Genomic DNA, 19,116 nt, shown 5'->3' on the forward strand with positions numbered 1-19,116 from the left:
TATTATTTTTGATATAATATATTATTTGATATATTTTGATATATATTGATATGATATATTGATATCATGATATCAATATTCATGATATTCAAAAATATTCAAATGTATATCATGATATTCAAATGTATATCATAATATATCATGTCCCTATCATGTCCTAGGAACAAATTCAAACATCATGTCCATCACCTTTTTGTTTTGAAATTGTAAAAATCTCTCGGTTATTTGGAAGTAGGAACAAATTCAAACATCATGTCCCTATCCCACCTTCCACCTCCGACAGAAACTGTCCCCTTTTACCAGTTCTCCTCTCCGCCGGCATCCTCAGTCTGCAGACACCTGCCTCATGTCCCGTTCTCTCACACCTGCACTGGAGGGATTTCCTCGTGGTCATGGCGGTTCCTGGGTGGTTGGACCAAGTAGGAGCGATGGTGATCCTGGGGCTAGTACTGACGAAGCTGCCACTATGGGTCGAGGTCCAGGGAGTAGCCGTAGTGGGGGCAGCCACATGTCTCGGTCGTTTGCAAGTTTTCATTGCGCTGGCGGTTCGGCCTTGCCTCAAAGCCTGATAGAGGAAAGTCCTGAAGGGCTGAATGTCGTCGATGGGACAAAAGAGAGGTAAGGGAATTGGGTTGGTGCTGATCGGTGTGTGGATGGAGCCACGCAAATATGGTAGAGGATATGAAAGTGATTTTTCAAATGTGTATTTGGTTTCACAGAATCGCCTGGCTACATTTTTTGTTATTTAATTTTGGCTACACTGTCACAAAACAGTTTATTGCACAATAACTATTTCGTTTTTCCTTAACAGTACTATATTTGTGGAGCAGTTTCTGAATACCATACATCACAAGTGTTAAAATTTTTGATCCAGAACTTCCATATTCAGCAATGAAAAGGTTAACACCCTGAACTTTTAATGTGCTGAATAGCAATGAAAAGGTTGATACCATTGTTTGTCCCATCTGCAGTGAATGCCTTGCTCCTGGAACGTCTCACGATGCTGAGGGAAATATTTCGACGTCTGCTCCACAAAGCACAAACAAAACGGAGGTGAGATCAGTAGGAAAGTATTGTCTTGTGTATGAGGAAATCCAGTAGCCACTCGTTAACCTCTTTGTACATGTGGGGTTTTTTGCCCGAGAACAGGCTAACGATGATTGGCTGAATTTACCAATTGGTACGAACCTTGTTCCCACGAAAACTCGACAGTTGCTGCTAACGCTAATGCTAACCCTAACGATGACAGAGAGAATGTTCCCACGTGAATAATAAACAATCCAATGGCAATGAAACCAAAAAATAGCATTCAGAGTTTGCAGACCCTTGCCAGGACATGTTTTTAAGGCTTTTGTGTGATACAAATATGGCGGCCGAACCACGTGACCGAGGACATAATCATTTAAAAAAATTATCCACCAATTTATCCATAGATGACGCTCAACAAATTTCATCTTCATCGGATGAAGTTTTGTACTTGTCGAATTATGACGTCATAATGAAGTGTCGTGTCACGGCACGACACAGGCAGACAGACAGACAGACAGACAGACGTATATATATATATATATATATATGTGTGTATATATATATATATATATATATATATATATATATATATTGTTACGGACACAGCTTCAGATGTTGCTTGACCGAGCGGAATGGCCGCCGTGTTCGCACAGTTTACCCGATTACCCCCAACTCACCCGATTCCACTCGAACGTTGGCCAAATCGCGCTACGCTAAATCAATGATGGAAAGGACACAATGACTGGGATAAATGAAACGACGCAAGGGGTACAGTTCTCAAGACCTCCGGAGGAGGATATAATTAGTGGTGGAGAAAAGGGGTAGATTACAAGGTAATGAGGTAAAGACACAGAAGAGATGGGCACTTAGTTAGTCTTATCTTATCCCCGACAGACCACAGACAAACGGAACAAGACTGACTTACACAGGGATTGATGGCAGGGAAGGACAGGCAGTCGATAGCACAAGGTGCACCTTGGCTCAGGGACAGGATAAAGCACGGTCCAGTCCAGAGATGCGGGGAGGTGTCACAGCGCTCGGAGGTGGCGTCCTTCTCTCTCCAAGCTCAGCGCGCATCTGACGTCACCTCCCTCTTCCTGCGCATGCTCAGCGGGGAGTCACACGCCCTCGGCTCGTTGGCTCCGCCCCAGATGGGACCGGTCCGCCGCTTCTATTGGGTGCGGGGGTTACCGGGCTCCGCCCTTGACGAGGAGCTGACAGCGAGCCCCTACTTGGTAACCCCGTCGAGCACATGCTCGATGGCGGCTCGTTGGAAAGGCCTGGTGCCCTCCCAACACCCCCTACCAACCAAGCCGGAGTGAGGACGCGCACTCCCCGCGCCGCCGCCGTTGTTGTTGTTGTTGTTGTTGCTGAACCGTGAGGAAGAGCTGCGGGGAGGTATTGGGAGGTCCTAAACTTCCTAACGGTGCCATACAATCACATTCTGGTGCAACGAAGAGTCAGAATTAATGGAAACGAGTCCTTAACTGACATAGACTAAGAATAACTAGCAAGATGTCCTATAGTTGTCTACGTGAGATGCGGTGGACCTGGATGCGACATTTAATGGGGGAAATAGGGGGAGGTCGGGTCTACAGAGTGTTGTTTACAGAAAATGGGACTAGGGAATGGGGGATTGGGGATAGTTGGGAAGTATGGAGGAAATAGGGGAATATTTACAAGCGGATATGGATGGATGCCAATCCCATATCCGCAACATTGCACCCTTCTCTACCTCGGGGCGTCCCGACCCGATAAATTTTTACCTACGTTAGTGTGGCACTCAGATGTAGTTCCCTCTACTATTAACTCAACCCTGAGTGCGACAGTTTTACAGATGTTCACAAATGAGTAAATATGTCCCCCTGCGACGTTGCACCCTTCTCCTAACAGAAACACACCCACAGGATAACCGAATCGCGGAAAGCATTCTCAAACTAAACATACAGCCGGTAGGGAGAATTATTTACACAAGACTGATATTTACACTACGATCCAGGACCTGTTCTTTGAGGAACACATGCAGATGTTATGCATAGAGAGAGAGCACGCATGCCAGCATCGATACACCAACCCACGAGTGCCCTGTGGCCCTACGGCCTTTAATAATGTGCAGAGCACCCCGTCCAAGCACCAAAAGCACCACCCCATACGCACAGTCAGCACCATCCGGTGCACCAATAAAGTGTTCAATGTCACCGGTGGTGTCGCAGCCGGCCGATGTTCTGCCGCTGGTCTTGCCTTCATGGAGTGCACTTGGCCTTCTGGCTTCTTTAGAAATAAAGAAAGGCGCCAACCGCGTCCATTTCTTAATTGTGGCCGTCAGGGGGGCCAACTAAAAGTGGTTCACCTGTATGGCATAGGTGCCACGTTGACCCAGAGGTCCATCCACGGGTGGTGCTTGCCCGCAAAAGAACTGCGGTCCATGGTGGGCGGCCACAAAAATTGCGGTCCATATGGTGTATCGATCCAGGCAGCAAGCAGTGGAAGTACAGGCCCACAACTGCGGAGCCAGTACCTCTCTCTCCTCTCTCTCTGCCCCAAAGCCAGATCCTCGGAGGTGGGAGACAAAAGAAAACAAGTGAGTAAGGTGGTAAGGGCGCAAAAGTGCACGCAATGTAAGATAATGCACACTGGGGGCACATGGGAACCAGGTGAGACAGGTACGTTCCTACCGTACGCCCCCCCCCCCCCACCAGGTAACCTACATTGCCCCTCCCTTACCCCTTACTGTATCCACACAACACAACACTACCCATAAACATCTACTTTACACATCAACAAACGTCCCTACTGTCTTCCCCGTTCCTCCCATAAACCAAATTCGTCTTCTCTCCCTCCTAACCAATCAAATTTGCCATTTCCAAATCTCATCAAAATTTGCCATCACCAATTCATCATCAGTCCCTCCTAAGGAGGGAGAGATGGAATCACCCCAATGTCTCATCCACGTCGTGATGCGTCTCACAAATCCACACAGCAATTCTCATTTCCTGCAACACAAAACAAAGCAAACACAGGTGTGGAGTCATCATCATCACCTCAGGTAAGTGGCTGCGTATGGTGCGACAGGTTCATCAATCCTAACTATTTCCTAAATGACTTTAACAACTTTACATTACCCGGGGTCTTTCCCTGCCAATCCATTGGCCAACTTACACTATGGGTTCTAAAAACCAATTCCCATTGATCAAACTGTGGTGCTTCTCAAGTTGGGGTCTCACTCCCCCGATTCATCACTCGGTGCCCCCGCACAATTTCGGTGGCTGGGTCGTGTGACGCTCCCAGCTGGTCCGCCCACCTGCACACCTCCACCACTGTTGTTGCCTACCGAGCTCACCTGCTCCTCACCCTAACCTAACTAACTGGGGAAGGCCCTCTCGCACTCTCACCCCCTCAGTGCCCTCTCTGGCACGGGCTGCCCGATCCACACCCGGGATCCTCAGGCACCCACTGACACTAACGGCTCCCAGAGCCCACCTGCGGCCTCACCTGGCCGACATCGAACAGTGGCGGAGTGCCCAACCATTCACACTCATACTAACAGGCCACACGACCAGCCAATTTCACCACACCAATGCACCCATCCACAATACCATTCTGCAACCGCACCACAAATGCCAATATCCAACCACAATTTACCTATACCCTCTACCTAACACTTACACTACCCGCCCCGGGTACTCGTGAAAGGGGTCCACTCTTCCCCCATCCACACCTTCGCATCATGCACACCACTCCGTACCACTTACTCCAACTCTCTCCACACCACTCATTCTCTGCTCCATATATTCCACACACCTGTACTTGCACACCTGTGCTCTCATACTTGGTGCTGCCTGCACCCTTCTCTCCCCCAAGCGCATTCGCGCTGATCCACAACACTCACTACTCATACACTGCTCCACACACCTGTCCAGTTCTCACACAGCATCATCTCATCTAACTACTCCCCTCTGAAACTTGCGCTTCCCAGTCGTCCCTTTAAACTATTGCGCTCCCTCATCATTATCATCCACTCTAATCTACCTGCGTCCCCACTACAGGTATCCTTGTCACTAACTAACCTTAACGTTACCTAATGTCATCTTCGCTAGATCCCTACACACAATATCCTAACCCACCCGGGCTAGTTTTCACTGCCATACACCCCATAAACTAGTGCTCCTTTGCCCCCTAGTTTGTGAGGGATGACAGAGTTGCCATCCCACTACATCGGGCATCTCCCACTACCAATTTTGCACATCAAATTTCAACAAATCAAAAATTTGCCAATCACTACCCATCATCTGCCAATCATTACTGCCAATCATCAAATTTTGCCTTTTTCTAATTTTGGGTCCAAAACACTAACCTCATCACCCGTCTACTTACTAATGCCTCTCGGTGCGCCAATTCACGTCTAAAGCTCGGCTTCGTACAGCCGAGCAATGAATGCGGGTTGTTTTGTGCCAGCGGCTGGATACGTCCCGCATTCGGGGCAGGGACCGGGGCTTACCCGGGCCGAGATCCCACGCACCACCTCGGCGTGGAGCCATCCCATGGCCCGATCTCGACCTGCCGGAATGCCTCAACAACAAGTGGTCGCCATGACGACCCTTCCTATCGGGCTGCCCGCTCCGCCTAGTGGAGCACGGACCCGGCCGTTCAAAGCGAGGCCCAGCGTGGATCGCGTACGGCGGTCCTTTCGAACCCGCCGTGGCTCGGATCCCCGCTGGTTCTCGCGGCACGCGAAGCCCGGCACGCACCGAGGGCCCGATTCGGCTATAAGTCGCTCTAACCGCTAACCCGGTTACCGTCGATGCCTCACCTGCATGCTTACACGCATACGCTACCCCTTTCTTGCTCATACATCCAGCCGTTTCCCTGCTCTTGGTCATTGCACCTTCTCTTACACACCCAGGTACACTCATTCCACTCACAGACTTGGTCACACACCTGACCACCAAACACTTTGGCACACATTCGTTGTTCGCACACCTCACCAACACACCTCTTCGCGCCCCTTCTTCGGTCACCCCCTCTGTGACAATCACAGGTGTGCTTTCACCCGCACACCCAACCACGTGCCTCACTACCAATTCCAGCGTGCATTCCCACACACGCTCTCCCATTCCAGGTGTGCTTCCTTTCTCACCTGTCACAACCAACTCACGCTCCGTGTCACTCTTACTACTCTCACCTCCACTCTTGACAGCGCACTCTTTCCTCATGCACCCGTCCGTTACACACCTTTCTCGCGCACACTCTCCCGTTACACCCTCTGTAACACTCACCACAGGCGTGCATTCTCCCGTTACACCCTCCGTAACACTCCTCACTACGCGCTTCCATGTGCTCCCTCGCACACGCCCTACGACCGACTCACTCTCGACAGCACCCTCACTCCTTGGCACGCACTTTTTCCTCACACACCCCAGAGTTGGACTTTCTCGCACACCTCCTTTTTCGCACACCAGACCTGTCGCACACTTCACCAACGGCCTCTCACGAACACCCGGGTCCATCTTGACCCCCAAGCTTCTTAAATCACCTGGCGCATCATACGCACGACCATATTGGTCACCACTTACACCGGGTCCTCTTTCTCTTCGCTTCTCCTCCATCACCTGCGAATCCCTCATCCGGTTAATGAGCACATCATCACGATCCGAACACAGACTTTGGACCAATTCTTTTACTTCCTCCTTTATCTCTTTCTTATCCCCTCTCCGTCGCTTCTTAATTTCGCTCACCCCTTCTTCCACTTCTTCTAATTTCTGCTTCACCTCTTTTATTTCCCGGTGCGTCTCCTCAAGCTCGTCCTCTAAGGCCACCTTGACCGTTTCTATGTGCGTCCTCACCTGCCGGTCCTTCATCTCCATTACCTCTATCACCTCGTCCAACCTCGTTGTCAGTCCCTCACGTACCATCTGACATTGCCTCTGTGTCGCTATCAAGTCATTTTTTATGTCGTTTTGTGTCGCTCTTAACCCTCCTAGTACCGCAGTGTTCCTTTGAACCTGCTCCGTTAGTTCTTTTTGTCCCTCCGTCAGTTGTTCTACTCCCAGCGTCAACTCCTCTATACCACCTTGCAATTTTACAGTCCCCTTTCTCACCTCCTTCTCCATGCGCTCCTTACAGTGCCTCACCTCCTCGCGCACTCCTCCGACCTCCTCACTCACACCTCTTCTGATCTCTTCTCCCATCACTTGCATCTCCTGCCCAGATGCCACCCTCATCTGCTCCATTTCCTCCCTGTGAGCATCCAATTTAGTTTCTACCCCCATTCTGACCCCCTCTATCTGCTGCCCCATTTTTTTAACTTCCCTTTCCGCTTGGTCCCTCATGTCCCTAAATTTGCCTTCCATACTGTTTTCTAACCCCTCTAACCCCTTTTTCATCCCTTCCATTTGATTCTCTTGAGCGGCCATTCTGTTTTCTACCCCCGTTAACCCATTCTTTACCTCTTTTATCCCATTGTCTAACCCCTCACCGGTACCCCTCGCTTCGTCCCTCATTACCCCCAATTGCTCACTCTGAGCATCCATCCGGTTCCCCATTACTAAAATTTGGTTTCTCATCCCCCTGTTCTCTTCCCTCTCCTCATCCGCCTTGACCATGAAGGCCTGCATCTGCTGCATGAATAGGCCCCAGTTCATTGGTGCTGCGGCCGCTGCTACGGTCACGGGCGCGGCAAAATTTGGTGCCGCTACACCCACGTGCGCGAGGACGCCACTTTGCACGCCTGAAGCCTCGTGCGCGAGGACGCCATTTTGCGAACCTGCCGCCCTCACTGCTTCGCTCTCCTCTTGTCCCTCAATTTGGTCCTGGATCGACCCTGCCTCACTCTCCTCTACCGGAACCCAGCCGTCTTGATCTGCCATAGCGCGACTTTCAAAATTCGGGTTTTTATTTTATAAAACAAAACAATTTTCGGTTACTTGTAATTTTGAGCGCGTTAAGCGCGCTTCGGGTCCGTATCTCACTCCTCGACACCAATTGTTACGGACACGGCTTCAGATGTTGCTTGACCGAGCGGAATGGCCGCCGTGTTCGCACAGTTTACCCGATTACCCCCAACTCTCCCGATTCCACTCGAACGTTGGCCAAATCGCGCTACGCTAAATCAGTGATGGAAAGGACACAACGACTGGGATAAATGAAACGACGCAAGGGGTACAGTTCTCAAGACCTCCGGAGGAGGATATAATTAGTGGTGGAGAAAAGGGGTAGATTACAAGGTAATGATGTAAAGACACAGAAGAGATGGGCACTTAGTTACAGTCTTATCTTATCCCCGACAGACCACAGACAAACGGAACAAGACTGACTTACACAGGGATTGATGGCAGGGAAGGACAGGCAGTCGATAGCACAAGGTGCACCTTGGCTCAGGGACAGGATAAAGCACGGTCCAGTCCAGAGATGCGGGGAGGTGTCACAGCGCTCGGAGGTGGCGTCCTTCTCTCTCCAAGCTCAGCGCGCATCTGACGTCACCTCCCTCTTCCTGCGCATGCTCAGCGGGGAGTCACACGCCCTCGGCTCGTTGGCTCCGCCCCAGATGGGACCGGTCCGCCGCTTCTATTGGGTGCGGGGGTTACCGGGCTCCGCCCTTGACGAGGAGCTGACAGCGAGCCCCTACTTGGTAACCCCGTCGAGCACATGCTCGATGGCGGTTCGTTGGAAAGGCCTGGTGCCCTCCCAACACCCCCTACCAACCAAGCCGGAGTGAGGACGCGCACTCCCCGCGCCGCCGCCGTTGTTGTTGTTGTTGTTGTTGCTGAACCGTGAGGAAGAGCTGCGGGGAGGTATTGGGAGGTCCTAAACTTCCTAACGGTGCCATACAATCACATTCTGGTGCAACGAAGAGTCAGAATTAATGGAAACGAGTCCTTAACTGACATAGACTAAGAATAACTAGCAAGATGTCCTATAGTTGTCTACGTGAGATGCGGTGGACCTGGATGCGACATTTAATGGGGGAAATAGGGGGAGGTCGGGTCTACAGAGTGTTGTTTACAGAAAATGGGACTAGGGAATGGGGGATTGGGGATAGTTGGGAAGTATGGAGGAAATAGGGGAATATTTACAAGCGGATATGGATGGATGCCAATCCCATATCCGCAACAATATATATATATATATTGTTGCGGAACCCAACGTCGGCCTCAGATCCCCTTAGAGGGGGGATTTAATCCCCTCTTCTATAACTGACCGACGTGGTCCCTGGCGCTGTACAGCGACCTCCGGAAAGGCCGGTGGCACAGCCCCGTTCGTACCGCGGACAGATGTTAATAAATTGATAAATAATTAAAAATTGATAACTTGATAACGGCTGAAGGGATTTCAATCAAATTTGATACAAGTATTACTACGATGTATCGATAAACAGATTAGATTATAGGGTCAATAAGTCAGAGGTAATGTTAGGGAAAAAATTATGTTACTGCGCTAACTTGTGAACCAGATGTGGGATTTTGACCAAACTTGGTACAAATATATTGTTGCGGATATGGGATTTGGCCTCCATCCATATCCGCTTGTAAATATTCTCCTATTTCCCCAATACTCCCCAACTATCCCCAATCCCCCATTCCCTAGTCCCATTGTCTGTAAACAACACTCTGTAGCCCCGACCTTCCCCTTTTTCCCCCATTAAATGTCGTGCCCAGGTTCACCGCATCTCACGTAGACAACTATAGGACATCTTGCTAGTTATTCTTAGTCTATGTCAGTTAAGGACTCGTTTCCATTAATTCTGACTCTTCGTTGCACCAGAATGTGATTGTATGGCACCAGTAGTGAGTTTAGGACCTCCCCATACCTCCTCCCATCTTCCTCATGAAACTACAACAACAACAACAACTACAACAACAGCGCGCGGGGAGTGTGCGTCCTCACTCCGGCTTGGTTAGCCGCCATTGCCCATGTGCTCCAAAGGGGTTACCACGAAGGGGCTGCCTGTCAGCTCCTCGTCAAGGGCGGAGCCCGGTAACCCCCCCGCACCCAATAAGAAGCGGCGGACCGATTCCATCTGGGGCGGAGCTAACGAGCCGAGGGCGTGTCACTCCCCGCTGGATATACGCAGCCACTTACCGGACGTGACGTGAGATGTGCCCCCAGCTTGAAGAGAACCAGACGCCACCTCCAGCGCGACGATACCTCCCTGCATCTTTTGGACCGCGCTATCCTGTCCCTGAGCCAAGGTGCACCTTGTGCTGTCCATCGACTACCTGCCCTTCCTTGCCATCAATCCCTGTGTGAGTCAGTCTTGTCCCGTTTATCTGTGGTCTGTCGGGAATAAGATAAGTGTGTCTAAGTGCCTACCTTCCTATGCTGTACCTCTTGTCCTTGTAATCTAAACGTTCCGCATACAAATATTATAACCTCCTCCGGAGGTCTTGAGAACTGTACCCCTGGTGTCGTGTCATCTAACCCAGCCGTTGTGTCCTTTCCTTCATTGATCTAGCGTAGCGTGACTCGGCCAACGTTCGAGTATAATCGGGTAAACTGTGCAGACGCGGTCATACCAAACCGCTCGGTAAACTAACATCCAAAACCGCGTCTGTAACAATATATTACTAGCAGAAGTACCCGGCATTGCCGGGCGGGGGAGGGGAGGGGAGGGGAGGGGAGGGGAACGGGGTGGAGGGGGGGAGGGGAACGGGGGGGAGGGGAGGGGAGGGGAGAAGAGTGGGAGGGGGAGGAGGGGAGGGGGAGAGGGGAAAAGAGGGGGGGATGGGGAGGGTGAGGGATGGGAGGGGGAAGGGGGTGGGAGGGGGGAGAGGGGGGAGGGGATGAGGGAGGGGGGAAGAGGCCAGAGGGGGGAGGGGGGAGGGAGAGGGGGGAAGTGGGGGAGGGGGAGAGGTGAGGGAGGGGGAGGGAGGGGAGTGGAGGTGAAGGGGGGAGGGGAGGGGGAGTGGGGAGTGGGGGTGAAGGGGGGAGGGGAGGGGAGAGTGGGGAGTGGAGGTGAAGGGGGGAGGGGAGGGGAGGAAGAGGGGGGGAGGGGAGGAGAGGGTGGGGAGTGGAGAAGAGAGGGGGGGAGAAGAGGGGGGGGAGGAGGAGAGGGGAGAAGAGGGGGGGAGAAGGGGGAAGGAGAAGAGGGGGGAGGAGGAGAGGGGAGAAGAGGAGGGGGGAGAAGAGGGGGGGAGGAGGAGAGGGGAGAAGAGGAGGGGGGGAGAAGAGGGGGGGAGGAGGAGAGGGGAGAAGAGGAGGGAGGGGGAGGGGGGAGAAGAGGAGGGAGGGGGAGGGGGGAAGAAGAGGGGAGGGGGGAGGAGAGGGGAGGAGAGGGGAGAAGAGGAGGGGGGGAGGAGAGGGGAGAAGAGGGGGGGGAGGAGGAGAGGGGAGAAGAGGGGGGGAGGAGGAGAGGGGAGAAGAGGGGGGGAGGAGGAGAGGGGAGAAGAGGGGGGGAGGAGGAGAGGGGAGAAGAGGAGGGGGGGAGAAGAGGAGGGGGGGGAGAAGAGGAGGGGGGGGAGAAGAGGGGGGGAGGAGGAGAGGGGAGAAGAGGGGGGGGAGAAGAGGGGGGGAGGAGGAGAGGGGAGAAGAGGGGGGAGGAGGGAGGGGGAGGAGGGAAGGGGAGGGGGGTGAAGGGGTGAAGGGGGGGAGGGGGGAGGGGGTGAAGGGAGGGGGGAGGGGGAGGGGGTGAAGGGAGGTGAGGGGGAGGGGGGAGGGGGTGAAGGGAGGTGAGGGTGAGGGGGAGGGGGGAGGGGTGAAGGGAGGTGAGGGTGAGGGGAGGGGGTGAGGGGAGGGGGGAGGGGGAGGGGGGTGGAGTGAGGGGGGAGGGGGAGGGGGGTGAAGGGAGGTGAGGGTGAGGGGGGAGAGAGGGGAGGGGGAGGTGGGGGGAAGGGGAGGGGGGAAGGGGAGGGGGAGGTGGGGGGAAGGGGAGGGGGGAAGGGGAGGGGGGAAGGGGAGGGGGAGGGGGAGGAAGGGGAGGGGAGGAAGAGGAGGGAGGAGGAGGGGAGGAAGAGGGGGGAGGGGAGGAAGAGGAGGGAGGAGGAGGGGAGTGGGAGGGGGGAGGGGAGGAAGAGGGGGGAGGGGGAGGGGAGGAAGAGGGGGGAGGGGAGGAAGAGGGGGGGAGGGGGGCTTCGCCCAGGTTGAATAAGAATAATACAAATATATGATGAAAATAACATGTATATTTTAGAGCAATATCACAGTACATTTCCTACATGGCGTTTTGTCAATTTTCAATTTCTCAAAACCTCTTGGTGTACAACATTTCTGGTTTTCTTACTTGGTGCCAAGACATAAAGATTGCTTGGTTTTCCAACCCTCGAGCAGCCCACGTACAGCTGGCCATGGGAAGTACCCGGCATTGCCGGGCGGGGGAAAGGGGGGAGGAGGAAGGGGAGGGGAGGGGAACGGGGGGGAGGGGAACGGGAGGGAGGGGAGGGGAACAGGGGGGGAGGGGAGGAGAGGGTGGGGAGGAGAGAAGAGGGGGGCAGGAGGGAGGGGAGGAGGAGAGGGGAGAAGAGGAGGGAGGGTGAGGAGGTGAGTGGAGGGGGAGGGGGGGGGGAACGGCTAGCTTGGCAAGCGATAGCAGGATTTTTACTTTTATTTTTACCTCAATGAGGGCTATATATATAGTCCATGCTTGGAGCCTTCAAGTTCAACATAAAAATTTTTATGAAAAATAATGCAGATGTATAACAATCCACCAATGCAAGTTCAGAAATGAATGCAGATCCTTTACTTTGCGATACAAACGCAATTCCCGCCATTTCCACTCACGATCGAGGCCCTCCACAGTCGGCTTCTATCAGTTCGGCCGCGCCTCTTCTTCCTCCTACAACTTCATCTCACTTCTTTCATTCAAAATGTACGAAATTCTGCCGCATGAAATTATGTAGAGGCCTCGTCGGGGGGATATAAGGTACATAAGGAAGGCGTTGTAACAGAAGAATCAAAATAAAAGTGGAAGAACATGAGGAAATGGGAGCTATTCTGGACCCACAGCCAAACCCGACAAACCATTGCAATACACCCCGAACGTCTCGCTTGTGTCTAAACCACCATGGAATTGCAGGTGGAATTCGGTGATTCCGAATCTGTGTCTAAAACTTGTGTCTAAAACCACAAACCACCATGGAATTGCAGGTGGCGCGGTTTTTTTAAACCATTGATATTAAAATCAAACGTAGCCTATAACCACCAGGATTTTATGCTGATTCCGAATCTGTGTCTAAAACTTTTCTCCGATGTGTTGTTCTTGAGTTATAAGCGGACATCCAGACAGACACACATATACACACACACACACACACACACACACACACACACACACACACACACACACACACACACACACACACACACACACACACACACACAGACACTCCTCCTTTATATATAGAGATATATATATATAGAGATATATATATATATATATATATATATATATATATATATATATATATATATATATATATATATATTTATATATATATATATATAGATAGATATTCTTCTGCTATATAAGAGAGATGTCTGTCTGTGTGTCACCATTTTTCTCAGAGATGGCTGAACGGATCTTCGTCGAACTTTTAGAGGTTCATCAGTGAGTGCCTGGGAGTGTTGTAGGATAAATAAATAAAATGGAAAAAAAAATCGTTTTTTTGGAGTAAAAAATAATAATAATCGCTCGATAGTGCCGAAGCCTTTTTTAATTAATGATAGTTATATACAAGTACACATTCGCATAAATAAATACAAAACAATCACCAGACATTTGAATTCAAATAAATCAAACAATTCCGGAAGTGTACAAATTTGGTAGTATGGCTTCTTCTTCTTCCTGATCGGCATCACACAACTCAAACGTGATGAACGCCACATTCACCCACCAGCATATATATGAATCCCCTTCCTCTCCTGCCTCTCCCCCTTCCCCCCCCTCTTCTCCCCTCCGCTCCCCTCCCCTTCCTCAGAAGGTTATTTTTAAGCCCATCGGCATCACGCGTTCTGAAGCACAGTTTGTGTGGGCCCCAGGCTTCAAGCCCTTTGGTCTGTATGATCATTCCTTTATGGTCCAGTGGAATTGGAATCGATCCAAGCTATATAAACACGAAGTATCATATTGTTGCGGATCTCCTCGTCGGCCTTTCCCCTTTTACCAAGAGGGGGTTAGTCCCCTTGTCTTTGACTAGCCGACGGGATCGGGAGCTATGACGTTCCTTCCGGACGGCGTTAAATAGGGTTGTAAGCCGAATTCTTATTACCTAATTACTAACACCGTCCAGGAAGCAAGGAAATAACTCACGCCCGAACCACAGTTTTAGATGGGAATGCCGAGCGGTAGCGATCCGTGATCCGAGCTGTTAACAATGACTAGACCCGATTCTAAGCGGTTCCGAATCGTGCCACGTTTACCCAATGGAGAAATCACTAAGACGGTCGAATCAAGAGGAAAAGGGAGAACAGATTGGTTTATTAATTATTTACACAGGAAGAAGAAGTACAGAATACACAGTGCAGCCTTAATCAGTCTTATACTTAGTACGATTCGGAACACTTAGTACGTAAAAAGGAAGAGAAGTACACACTTTGTACAAAGAAGAGGAAGAAAAAGCAATGTACAGTGAAGAGGAAGAAGCAAATACACAGGGCAGCCTTATACAGTCTTATACTTATCCCTGGACACGGGCCCATTCGCACTCAGACTCAGACGGGAGTTGTAGATGGTCAGGTCGAGGGTCCAAAGATGGCGTCCACAGCTCACTCAGGTCCCCGACTCATACCACGAAGGAGATGGTAGACGGCAGGCAAGCTCTCCGCGTGTCGTTGGCGCGGATCGGACAATTATCGGGGGGATCGGTAAGCTGGGCGATTACACTGGCGTGGCCACGTATGTAATAGCTATACCGACGCTTTATACGCGTTCCCAATATAGTTCAATACAATGCGCCGCTTTCACAAGTCCTCTGCAATGCGCCGCTCCAGCAATGCTTTCACCACGACAAGTCCTTTAACACAGGGCGCTCTCCCAATGAGTCCTCGCAGTTCTCTCAATGCTCATCAGTCTCCTGGTACCAGACCTTTGACGCAGTTCAACAAGAGTCCTTCTACAATTCGCAACACCAACCAGTCCTTCCAACAAATCGCCTCTCACAATAGTCCTGTTAAGGGCTTTGTGTGCGCGCTTATATAGCGCTGCCCAGCGAACCCTCTGGAACCTCCAGCCACACCCTGTCAGGCGATGTCGCCTCAGCCCTGATTGGCTGGTGGCCCTTACCGTCCCCCTGCTGCCGATCCCGATCTCAGCCTCGCTGCCGCTCCACCCCCTTTTTGGGCCTACCTCGTGTCACTGGGCTACTTCCAGCAAACCAAGAGCAGCAAACGCTGCTGGTAGCCAAAGCGTAACAAACTGCGAGCATCCCAAGCGTAACAAACTGCGAGTTGTCAAATGGGGCGCGGGATGGATTCTGCCCAACGAGGTGGAATTTGGAGGGTGGAGGCACAATGGAAGGAGCCTGTTCTTATTTGTTTTACACAATGCAGATGTCACTATTGGAAATGGCCTTATCTCACATATACTAAGAAATAACTAATGTTCTAAGGTGACCTACGTGTTGCATGTGGACTAACTATGGGGGCAAAACCTTTAACCTTTATTAATCAAATATGTACACTTTCAGAACCGCAACAATATATACACATAAGTAATAGCAATGTTTTGGCTTCATTACATAACCCGAGTTGTTATTTTTCGAGGCATCGAGCAATCAAGCCAGCGTTCTGTGCCTATGCACCACCCACAGTAATCTTCATCCTGATGAAGCAGCACTTACACGGAAGGAAGGAAGGAAGAAATCCCGCCTAACATTTTGACCCATTCATGTTTGGAATCCCATTTTGACCCATTCCCGTTTACATTCCCTTATTGCAAATAATTCATCGGATGTAATCGATAACTTCATGTCCTCTGTTTTGTTGAGTTTTGTGCACCTGTTGTGATTGTATCTGAAAGGTTTATTAGAAGGTGATGTATTTGATTATTTTATTTTTATTTTACACCATGTTTTGATTTTATTTTATTACCGGCCAGGGACACGGTAGTGATCTTTTTGGATTTGGATTCTGCTTTTGTCAACTTTTGTTGTTCCCGTGAACGTCATTGTCTGTTCTGTGTTCTTGCTCTTCCATGAGCCTTGATGATTTATATAAAATAAAATAAATCCAGCATTCTTTTATAATGCATCTCTTTATTAATATTAATTGTTTATTAATAAAGTAGCCCCACAAGTGCATAAGATTGTCGTCCATGTCGCAACTGTTATTGAAGCGGGTCCCAGTGGAGTGTTTCCATGTACAGTCACGTGAAAAAGTAAGTACACCCCATGTAAAGTTTTGACTTTTTCAACATATTTCAACATACAGCTATTTGATCTTCATTTCAACAATATTGATAAATAAAGGTGATATAAAAACCACCTTTTTGAGGCCATTTTTCCCCCGCAAGCGGGTTTGGGCCTTTTTCGGGGACCGTGGTTGTTGTTTTTCGGTCCCCTTTTTGAAGCAATGTTTTACGGCCGGATGCCCTTCCTGCCGCCAACCCTTTTTGTCGCCTTTTTACGACAACCAGGGAATTACCAGTGAACTGGTACTCAATTTGCCGACCTCGGAAGGATGACAGGCTGAGTCAACCCTGACAGCTGATAAATAAAGGTGATATAATATAACAAATATCATGAAACATTTACATTTTGTAGTTCATTGTATAATTTAAATAAACATAAATGCAAATTTCGCATGTGGAAAAAGTAAGTACACCCGTACATTTATCACTACTTCAAATACCTAAAATTAGAATCAGGTGCACCAGCTCAGGTGCAAATGATTAGAACATCGTCAGAGAGGATCTTGGAGGAACCTGTCTTATTTAAACCTCAGACATTTAGTTTGGTTTGCTCTTTGTTGTTGAAGTGTGCGGCGTCACCACGTCTAGATCAAAATAGCTCTCTGAGGCCTACAGAAAGAAGGTTATAGATGCCTACAAGTCTGGGAAGGGGTTTTAAAAGATCTCCAAACAATTTGAAATCAATCATTCGACTGTCCGGAAGATCATCTACAAGTGGAGAAGATTCCAAACAACTGCCAACTTGTTCAGGCCAGGCCGCCCCAGCAAGTTCAGCCCGAGAGCAGACCGCAAGATGCTGAAATAAGTCTAAGAACCCCAGAATGCCATCACGGGACCTACAGGTAGCTATTGCCACTGTTGATGTCAAAGTGCACGAGTGTACCATTAGAAAGAGGCTGCACAAATTTGATCTACATGGGAGGTGTGTCAGGAGGAAACCTTTGCTGTCCAGAAAGAACATCGGGGCAAGACTAAAGTTTGCCAATGAACACCTAGGCAAAGACCAGCACTTCTGGAACAATGTGCTCTGGACAGATGAGTCAAAGGTAGAGCTATTTGGCCACAGTACCAGAAGACATGTTTGGCGAAAACCAAAGACAGCATTTGACCACAAGAACCTGATACGAACTGTAAAGCATGGTGGTGGAAATATTATTGTTTGGGGCAGCTCACCATCATAGAATCCACTATGAATTCTTCATTGTACCAGAGGGTGCTTGAGGATAATGTGAGGCCATCTGTCGGAAAGTTGAAGCTTAACCGAAGGTGGACCTTGCAACATGACAATGACCCTAATCATACCAGTAAATCCACCAAGGAATGGCTGAAAAGAAAGAAATGGAGGGTTCTGGAATGGCCAAGTCAAAGCCCGGATCTAAATCCCATCGAGATGTTGTGGGGGGATTTGAAACGAGCTGTGCATGCAAGAAACCCCTCAAACATCACACAGCTGAAAGAATTCTGCATGGAAGAGTGGGCAATAAATTTCTCCCAGTCGATGTCAGAGACTGGTAGACAGTTATAAGAAATGCCTACTTGGGGCTGTTTCTGCCAAAGGGGGCAATACCACCTATTAGAGCCAAGGGTGTACTTACTTTTTCCACATGCGAAATTTGCATTTGTTTATTTAAATTATACAATGGACTACAAAATGTAAATGTTTCATTATATTTGTTATATTATATCAATCACCTTTATCTATCAATATTGTTGACATGAAGATCAAATAGCTGTATGTTGAAATATGTTGAAAAAGTCAAAACTTTACATGGGGTGTACTTACATTTTCACGTGACTGTATGTCCGCACAGGGAACAATGGGGTGTTTGAAGTGGGGGCAGGGGGGATCAACAACAACAAACAAACGAGCTCATGTGGACGTGTACTTTCACATGAACAAGGACCTTGTTTCTTTTTTTAGCTACCCTATGCACCCCCCCCCCTCCCCCCCCATGTCTTCCTCCCCCACACACCTGCACACTATCTTCATCATACCTCCCTGTCGAATATTTCACATTTACTTTTCTCCTCCCTTCAGCCCTTTTCCTCGTTAAGTTTGTTTTCTTTGACCTTCCCTTTTCCATTTCAAAATCGCCCTCTTGCCTCTCCCCCCCCCCTTCACCGCCATCACACCCCCACCCAACATTTTGCAGGAAGGAAGTGAAGAGCAGTTTCAAGAGTACTGCCGTCAGAGGATACGCGTCCAGCAGCATCTGGAGCAGCAGGAGCAGCAGCGGCAATTGTACCAGCAGATGTTGGAAGAGGGGGGAGTTGCGGGAGGCAAGGGCACAACGCGGCACTCTAACCCCGGGCTTACGCAACAATTTCTTACTCGGTGGGCACTGATAACTAAAGGTGATGTTGATGAACGTGAAGCTGTTTGTGGGAATCGAGCTGTTTTTTGCTCCCACCTGAGTTCTTTAGCCATGGTGCTGGGATATCAGGTTGAAATGTGTTTATTTATCATTGAATTATTTGATTGACAGGTCTTCAAGATGGCTGTTCATGTGTAATTCGTGCAAAAGTGCACTTTTAACGCTGATGTCTTTGTCCAACAAGCATCTCCATAAGCCTCAAGCTGGTGTCGACAGAATGGCCAACATGTTGCTTTTTTTTATTGTCATTTTGAGGAACACTTTGCAATCGTGTATAGTCTTGACCAAGGTGGCTCAGTGTGTATGCTTCGAGGGTTGTCCTTGCCACCTCTACCACCGAAGGTGAAGGATCGAGCTTATGTTTTCACCCCTGTC

General features: G+C 49.8%; 1 protein-coding gene across 1 annotated transcript in view; it reads left to right on the top strand.

The window, feature by feature from the left end:
- The first annotated feature begins 286 nt into the window (after nucleotides 1–286).
- Nucleotides 287–19,116, top strand: part of WDR47 (WD repeat domain 47) — a 33,187-nt gene continuing 14,357 nt past the window's right edge. The window contains exons 1-3 of the mRNA XM_078769088.1: nucleotides 287–618; nucleotides 972–1,053; nucleotides 18,520–18,701. Of these exons, the coding sequence (XP_078625214.1) occupies nucleotides 347–618; nucleotides 972–1,053; nucleotides 18,520–18,701 (536 nt within the window). The 5' untranslated portion in view covers nucleotides 287–346. The remainder of the gene's footprint in view (nucleotides 619–971; nucleotides 1,054–18,519; nucleotides 18,702–19,116) is intronic.

This window comes from Myxine glutinosa, unplaced genomic scaffold, assembly GCF_964187855.1.
Source record: "Myxine glutinosa unplaced genomic scaffold, kmMyxGlut1.1 SCAFFOLD_1085, whole genome shotgun sequence".
Classification (NCBI taxonomy): Eukaryota; Metazoa; Chordata; class Myxini; order Myxiniformes; family Myxinidae; genus Myxine; species Myxine glutinosa.